Source organism: Oncorhynchus kisutch, linkage group LG5, assembly GCF_002021735.2.
Source record: "Oncorhynchus kisutch isolate 150728-3 linkage group LG5, Okis_V2, whole genome shotgun sequence".
NCBI classification, from domain to species: domain Eukaryota; kingdom Metazoa; phylum Chordata; class Actinopteri; order Salmoniformes; family Salmonidae; genus Oncorhynchus; species Oncorhynchus kisutch.
In genome coordinates this window covers 54,901,333-54,909,928 of record NC_034178.2, presented here as the reverse complement: position 1 = coordinate 54,909,928, position 8,596 = coordinate 54,901,333, and the positions used below count along the sequence as shown (strand labels likewise).

The window sequence follows — 8,596 nt, the reverse complement described above, 5'->3', positions numbered from 1 at the left end:
CGAGCACACCATCCACCACTTCCGAGCATATTACTCGCAAATGTCCAATCTCTAGATAACTAGGTGGACAAAATTTGGGCATGAGTTGCGTTCCAGAGAGACATCAGAGATTGTAACATTCTCTGTTTCCCAGAAACATGGCTCACTCAGGATATGTTGTCAGAGTCGGTACAGCCACCCGGTTTCTTCACGCATCGCTCTGACAGAAACAAATATCACTCTGGTAAGAAGAAGGGTGGGGGTGTATGCCTTATGATTAACGACTCATGGTGTAATCACAACAACATATAGGAACTCAAGTCCTTTTGTTCACCCGACCTAGAATTCCTTACTATCAAATGCCTACCGCATTATCTTCGAAGAGAATTCTCTTCGGTTATAGTCACAGCCATGTATATCCCCCCCAAGCAGATCCCTTGTCGGCCCTGAAAGAACTTCACTGGACTCTATGTAAACTGGAAACCATACATCCTGAGGCTCCATTATTGTAGCTGGAGATTTTAACAAAGCTAACCTAAGAACAATAATTCCCAAATTCTATCAGCATATCGAATGCGCGACAAGAGCTGGTAGCTTTCTGGATCATTGCTACTCGAACCTCCGTGATGAATACAAAGCCCTGCCCCGCCTAGCCTTCGGCAAATCTGACAATAACTCCATTTTGTTGCTCCCACAAACAGTACAGCTATTCCCGAGTCAATCAAACAAGCAAAGCATCAGAATAGAGACAAAGTAAAGTCGCAATTTAACGGCTCAAACACGAGGTGTGTGTAGCAGGGTCTACAGTCAACCACGGATTACAAAAAGAAAACCAGCCCCGTTCCAGCATCGACGTCTTACTCCCAGACAAATTAAACAACTTCGTTGCTCGCTTTGAGGACAATACAGTGCCACTGACACGGCCCACTACCAAAGACTGTGGGCTCTCCTTCTCCGTGGCCAATGTGAGTAAAACATTTAACCGTGTTACCCTCGCAAGGCTGCCAGCCCAGACGGCATCCCTAGACGCGTCCTCAGAGCATGCGCAGACCAGCTGGCTGGTGTGTTTACGGACACATTCAGCCAATCTCTATCCCAGTCTGTTGTCCTCACATGCTTCAAGATGGCCACCATTGTTCCTGTTCCCAAGAAAGCTAAGGTAACTGAACTAAATGACTATCGCCCCATTGCACTCACTTCTGTCATCATGAAGTGCTTTGAGAGACTAGTCAAGGACCATATCATCTCCACCCTACCTGAAATCCTAGACCTACACCAATTTGCTTACATTTAAGAATGATGGAGGCCACTGTGTTCTTGGGGACCTTCAATGCTGCAGAAATGCTTTGGTACCCTTCCCCATATCTGTGCCTTGACACAATCCTGTCTTGGAGCTCATGGCTTGGTTTTTGCTCTGACATGCACTGTCAACTGTGGGACCTTATATAGACAGGTGTGTGCCTTTACAAAATGTACCACAGGTAAATTTACTACAGGTGGACTCAATCAATTTGTAAAACATCTCAAGCATGATCAATGGAAAGAGGATGCCCCTGAGATTAATTTTGAGTCTCATATTAAAGGATCTGAATACTTATGTAAATATGTATTATTATTTTCAAACATTTATAAAAATCTGTTTTCGCTTTGTCATTATGGGGTATTGTGTGTAGATTGATGAGGAAAAAAATATTTAATACATTTCAGAATAAGGCTGTAACATAAGAAAATGTGGAAAAGGTCAAGGAGTCTGAATACTTTCCGAATGCTCTGTATACAGGGTGAAGATGAGTTCAGACCAGATCAACAGTGTGCCAGCATGGATCTCTGAGGGAAAGACATCAGCAGCAGAGGGCAACAGTGGGTGGAATCACAACAGTGGAAGGTGCATACCCAAAGGGCAGCAGTGAGTGGTGCGTACCCAAAGGGTAACAGTGAGTGGTAGACTCCAATGCATACTCCAGTATCAAAATCGTGAATGTGTGTTGAATGACTTTGTTATGAAAGAGCATGGCGCCATATTCTTGCATAATTCCACTCTGAATGGATACCTTAGTCCGCCTGTAATCTGCAGCCATGAAATAGGGATGAAGACATGCACTAGTATATACAAAAGTATGTGGACACCCCTTTAAATTCATGGATTCTGCTATTTCAGCCACACCTGTTGCTGACAGATGTATAAAATCGAGCATACTGTCATGCAATCTCCATAGACAAACATTGGCAATAGATTGGCCTTATTGAAGAGCTTAGTGACTTTAAATGGGGCACTGCATTGGATGCCACTATTCCAACAAGTCATTAGGTCAGCTGTTATTGTGAAGTGTAAACATCTAGGAGCAACAACGGCTTAGCCACAGTGGTAGGCCACACAAGCGCACAGAACGGGACCAAATCAAATCAAATCAAATTTATTTATATAGCCCTTCGTACATCAGCTGATATCTCAAAGTGCTGTACAGAAACTCAGCCTAAAACCCCAAACAGCAAGCAATGCAGGTGTAGAAGCACGGTGGCTAGGAAAAACTCCCTAGGAAGAAACCTAGAGAGGAACCAGGCTATGTGGGGTGGCCAGTCCTCTTCTGGCTGTGCCGGGTGGAGATTATAACAGAACATGGCCAAGATGTTCAAATGTTCATAAATGACCAGCATGGTCGTATAATAATAAGGCAGAACAGTTGAAACTGGAGCAGCAGCACGGTCAGATGGACTGGGGACAGCAAGGAGTCATCATGTCAGGTAGTCCTGGGGCATGGTCCTAGGGCTCAGGTCCTCCGAGAGAGAGAAAAAAAGAGAGAATTAGAGAGAGCATATGTGGGGTGGCCAGTCCTCTCCTGGCTGTGCCGGGTGGAGATTATAACAGAACATGGCCAAGATGTTCAAATGTTCATAAATGACCAGCATGTTCGAATAATAAGAAGGCAGAACAGTTGAAACTGGAGCAGCTGCACGGCCAGGTGGACTGGGGACAGCAAGGAGTCATCATGTCAGGTAATCCTGGGGCATGGTCCTAGGGCTCAGGTCCTCCGAGAGAGAGAAAGAAAGAGAGAAGGAGAGAATTAGAGAACGCACACTTAGATTCACACAGGACACCGAATAGGACAGGAGAAGTACTCCAGATATAACAAACTGACCCTAGCCCCCCGACACATAAACTACTGCAGCATAAATACTGGAGGCTGAGACAGGAGGGGTCAGGAGACACTGTGGACCCATCCGAGGACACCCCCGGACAGGGCCAAACCGGAAGGATATAACCCCACCCACTTTGCCAAAGCACAGCCCCCACACCACTAGAGGACCACCGAGTGTTGAAGTAAGTTGCACATGAAAATTGTCTGTCCTCGTTTGCAACATTCACTACCGAGTTCCAAATTGCCTCTGGAAGCAACGCCAGCACAATAACTGTTCGACGGGAGCTTCATGAAATGGGTTTGCATGACCGAGCAGCTACACACAAGATCACCATGTGCAATGCCAAGCGTTGACTGGAGTGGTGTAAAGCTCGCCGCCATTGGACTTTGGAGCAGTGGAAATGCATTCTCTGGCAGTCCAACAGATGAATCTGGGTTTGGCAGATACTAGGAGAACGCTACCTGCCCGAATGCATGGTGCCAAATGTAAAGTTTGGTGGGAGGAGGAATAATAGTCTGGAGCTGTTTTTCATAGTTCGGTCTAGGCCCCTTAGTTCCAGTAAGGGGAATTCTTAACGCTACAATATACAATGTCATTCTAGATGATTTTGTGCCTCCAACTTTGTGGCAAGAATTTGGGGGAAGGCCCTTTCCTGTTTCAGCAGGAAAGTGACGTCCATAGAGCAATGTTTTTTCAAGATCGGTGGTGAAGAACTTGACTGGCCTGCACAGAGCCTTGACCTCAACCCCATCAAACAACTTTGGAATGAATTGGAACACTGACTGCGAGCCAGGCCTAATCATCCAACATTAATGCCCAACCTCACTAATGCTCTTGATGTTTTCACTAATACCCATGATTTTGGAATGAGATGTTCGACAAGCAGGTGTCCACATACGTTTGGTCATGTAGTGTAAGTGAAAGGCTTTTGTAACAGTGTTTCTTTAATTTGCATTGGAATATTTGCATTAGTGAAATGTTGGAGAGATTCAGATGTTGACTCACATGTATTGTTACATTGACAAGTCCCTCACATCTGTTAGAATGGCATTGATGCTGTAAAATGGCTTGATTTGAAATAACCTGCAGTGACTGTTTTTTCCAGTAGCAATGCGCGGATGTTTCATGATCATTTTCAGCTTTAAGATCTACTGATTAGAAGTAGTGTATAGTTGTAGCTGATAAGATGTTTACTACATACTAGAATTTGTGAATTTGTGCTAATGAGATGTTATGATATTTGATGTGGATTGGAAATCAGTTGTCAAATGAAAATAATAACAGCAAAAAAGTAGTAGATTCATGCATGGATTTATTTATCTAGTACTATAATTTTTTGTTATTTATAAAATATATACAGGAAATGATGACAACAAAATAATTGCTAGCCTCACAATAACATAAAAATACAATCTCATGATACATCAAGACAAAAATGAGAGCTGTTCTGCAAGTCTGAGTTCCATCCATTTGTTACCACCTATGAGAGGCAAATTTCTGTTGCATTTGTTTGTTTTGGATGAGTATAAAATGCATGTCAAGTATATTTTCAACTACATTGAGTGACACAGTATGTGAGTGTATAGATTTGCCTTGTGAACTGGGTTGACTAGATTTTGTCTTATTGTTGAGCTCGGCTTAAGATTTCCTCATTGTCAATTATAGCCCTCCAAACTATCCAACGGACTGTCTGTCGACTCAGGTGAAATCATAGAGAACAAGAGATGGGTTCAGATGAATGTCAATACACTGCCCTGTTTTTGTCACTTCTGTGTTATCTGGAGTGACAGAGTCCAATCATTACAGCTCAAAACAGTATAATGTCCATTTGGTGAAAGTAGTGTCTTCAAAAGCAGTCCATATAGAGCATCAGACAAGGGTAGAAATCAGAGGGTGGGAAGTGCAGGATGAGGGAAAGTCTATGCAGGGCCCACAGAAGACACTTCTGTCTTGCTTGTTGACACAGAAGTTTCATCTTCTTCTGCTTTCATCCCTACAGCGGCCAGCATGCAGCCACGGAACTGGGAGGGAAAATAATGAAAAGCACTGAGCATAACACATTAAGCAAAGAATATATTACGTTGCTGCTAGGTCAAACTCAAAGACTAAGTAAAAAAGGTAATTTTTAAAATAATTTTCCCAACCTGTTTGTTCATCAACACATAGATAATGGGGTTGAACAAGGCTGAGCTCTTGGAGAAGAAGGCAGGTATAGCCATGGACTGGGCACTGAAGGCAATTCCTTTGTTGAAGAAGATATAGGCAGCGAGGGTGGCATAGGGGGTCCAGGCGATCATGAAACCACAAACCATCAGGATGCACATACGTGTCACTTCCTTCTCAGCTTTCTGGGTAGATGCTGAGTCCTGCTGGGAAGCTGCAGCCTGAGAATGAAGATAATCAAGACATCAGAGTGGAGAACTATCATTTTGTACTATGTACACTATGTGGAACAGCTAGATAAATGTTGTTTGTGTAATAAGTCACTTACCGCCTTGACTGTGAGGACAAGACTTCCATAAGTGAAGGCGATCAAACAGACTGGGATGATGAAGTGGCAGCTGAACATGTAGATCACATATGATTCATTGTTGAAGCCTTCGGCCAAGGTGTAGTAGTCAGGTCCACATGAGCATTGCATGCCCTCTGGGATGTACCTAAGATAAATAGAAATACACAAAATGATCATTGTGTGTAAGTGAGTAGGATTGCTGGTGGATGGAGCATGACTTGAAAAGCATGTAAATAACATTTGATGTCACTTCAGAATTCCTACACTGGTTACAGCTTACCTGGACCAGCCAAGCAGTGGGGGAGCAGCACAAGCCATAGCAGCTATCCAGGTGAATGCAACACCAGCACCAGCATGGGTGGAAGTGAACGTGAAGCTGCCCATGGGCTTGCAGACCACAATGTATCTCTCGACAGCCAGCACTACCAGAGACCACAGGGCAACCTCACCTGGAGAATGAAACCACAATTCAAAGTCAGTTACTTCAGTTCTAAATGGATTTAAATAACTTTTAGGACAGTCCTTTTAGTTCCAAATTGATTAACAATTACTTTGGATACAGTTTATCATTAATTTAAATCCGTTAAATCTAAAGTTGATTCTATAGGTTCTGTATTTTTGAAGATTTCTTACCTCCAAGTGTAGCCATGAAGCCCTCAATGGCACAGCCCAATGGTCCCCAGATGAAGTAACCATTGACAGCAGATGTGATGGTGATGGTGAATCCAAAGAGGACCATGATCATTCCAGCTGCAGCCAAGTTGACCAGGATGAAGTTAAGGGGTTGCCGGAGCTTCTTGTTTGTGGCTGTGACATACAGGGTCAGACCGTTGATGGGGAATCCAAAGCAGATCAGGAAGAACGTATAGACAGCAAGACAATAGTATTGCCATGGAGGCGCCAAGTAGTATTGTTGGTATAGAAAAGGACTCCTTACAAGCCCAGTCCGGTTGGACATGGGAATGTAGAAGTTGCTTCCTTCTGTGCCGTTCTGCATCTTTACTCAGTGGATGTCCAATGAATGCAAGAGAAAGGCAAGATGAGATCTGATCTGGCTGTGAACCTTTTGCCTATGCTAGGGTGTCCTGGCAGGGAGTTTTATACCCTTTTGGGGCCCTATGTCATTGGCTAAAATTGGCTGAATTAGCTTAGGCGGGGTTGTTACGAACTAATTCGTTAATTGATCTTATCCTCAGATATTAGGGAAGGGATTATAACACGTAATCACTGTGGATTTTGTCTAACTCATCAGGGAATAAAGATTATCACACTGACCTTGTTTAAACATTTGTTTTAATGTAAAACATGTTTTATTATTTTTTGTTTTTTATTACTAATGTAACTAATGTAACTAAGTAATGGATAGGTAGTCTATAGCTTCTGCTTGCACCCAGTTACCGTGTAAGCGTTTTTTCAGGACACGTATGTTTGAACAGTGTTCAAATGACTAAAACCAGACATTGAGTATGTAGTAAAAATATTGTTTTTTTTATAATATCATCTTTGAGAACTAGCAATCGCCAAAATAAAAACTAGACAGTCAGAGAGACATGAAAATTCCAAAAACAATGAATTTATCAGTTTTGATTTTGTTGTTATGTTTGAGCAAAAGAACACAGGATTAGCCATGGCAAAATGCATAGAAATGCAGGAAATTAGCTTTAAAATGGCAACATTTTCTCTCAGCTCCATCCAGAAATTACAGGAAATTGGCTTGCATTTTTTAAAATGTTTCTACTACGCCAAGATGCCTAATAAATATTAGAAAAGATCCAGCTGTGCCAAGGGACTGACAGTTCCTATTGCCACGCCCCTTGCTACGTCTCATGGCACGCCCACCACCTAAGCCCTTTTTTTTGGAAAAAGAGAGACATTTATGAGCATCTGGCAACCCCATTGTCTTAGGTTAGATAGCACAACAACTGTCTGCAATGATCTGGCTGAAATGGCTCCTGGCAACTGTCAGAAGCAGTGTATGTGAGCAGAGTTGAGCTGTTGGAAATCCCACTCAAGGCTCACGGAGCAGTGCTTGTGCACATCTCCAGCGCTCCTGGTTCTTTTCAACCGTTACACTAAAAACCACTCCTCGCTCTAAGGGAGCGAGGAGTGGCTTTTAATCACACCCATCTATTTTTGTGTCTAACTGGACCCACCATTAGGTTTTGAAGTATTGAAACCATATGATTTGAATGGCAATGGCTATAGCCTACAAATAAATAAATTGTGAAGCATTTGTGAGTGCAACACACTAGGATGGCAGGAATATGAACTACCCATCATTTAAACAACATTGTGTTGTACTAAATCATTATAGTTTATAAATTGCTCATATAGGCTGTGACATACTTAGATTTAAACATGAAACAAAAACATGCCTTATTAGGCTCAGTTGCCAGTGCCTTTTAATTCACTACTAGAAACACAAGTTTGGACAAAGTCTTTGGCTTCAGGCTCATACGATGGTGCCTGGAGATGAGGCAAGCAGCGGAGAATTCCCTTTCTGCACTTGCAGAGCCACTGGGGATGCAAAACACCCTTTGGGCCACTCTTGTCATGTCTTGTCATATTATGTCTTGTTCCTGTTCTTTCTCTTCACTCTGTCTCCCTCTGCTGGTCGTATTAGGTTACCTTCTCTTTCTCTCCTCCTCCAGCTGTTCCTCATCTCCTCTAACTACCTCGTTCACCCTTTTCCCACCTGTTCCCTTTTTTCCCTCTGATTAGGTCTCTATTTCTCTCTCTGTTCCTGCTTCTTTCTTTGTCAGATTCTCGTTTGAGTTTCTCATGCCAGAAACAAACTATCGTCTCGTTTGCTTCACCCTTGTCCTGTCGGAATCTGCCTGGCAAGTGCATCCTGTACTCTGCTAACTGTCTTATCGTTTGTACTGTGTCCAGTTCATCTGATGCTACGTGAGATCAGGTACCACTGTTCCTCTATGACCCGCGCCTACCCAGAGAGACCTGCAGCCT

The 8,596-nt window shown here is 43.1% G+C and overlaps 1 protein-coding gene across 1 annotated transcript; it reads right to left on the bottom strand.

Moving 5' to 3' along the window:
* Positions 1-4,409: 4,409 nt before the first annotated feature.
* LOC109891281 (green-sensitive opsin-2) lies at positions 4,410-6,703 on the bottom strand. Its single transcript, XM_020483701.2, has 5 exons — positions 6,263-6,703; positions 5,910-6,078; positions 5,609-5,774; positions 5,262-5,501; positions 4,410-5,138 (listed from the first exon to the last, which is right to left on the bottom strand). The coding sequence occupies exons 1-5, from the start codon at positions 6,624-6,626 to the stop codon at positions 5,037-5,039; spliced, it is 1,041 nt and encodes a 346-aa protein (XP_020339290.1). The 5' UTR covers positions 6,627-6,703; the 3' UTR covers positions 4,410-5,036.
* Between the last annotated feature and the right edge of the window lie 1,893 nt (positions 6,704-8,596).

Bases quoted from the DNA above. Each gene is read 5' to 3' on its own strand.
- LOC109891281 (XM_020483701.2), bottom strand. From the start codon at position 6,626: ATGCAGAACGGCACAGAAGGAAGCAACTTCTACATTCCCATGTCCAAC. The intron at 6,079-6,262 runs GTAAGAAATCTT...TTCATTCTCCAG, and splicing joins CTTCATGGCTACACTTGGAG to GTGAGGTTGCCCTGTGGTCT. The intron at 5,502-5,608 runs GTAAGTGACTTA...CTTCATTCTCAG, and splicing joins TTGTCCTCACAGTCAAGGCG to GCTGCAGCTTCCCAGCAGGA.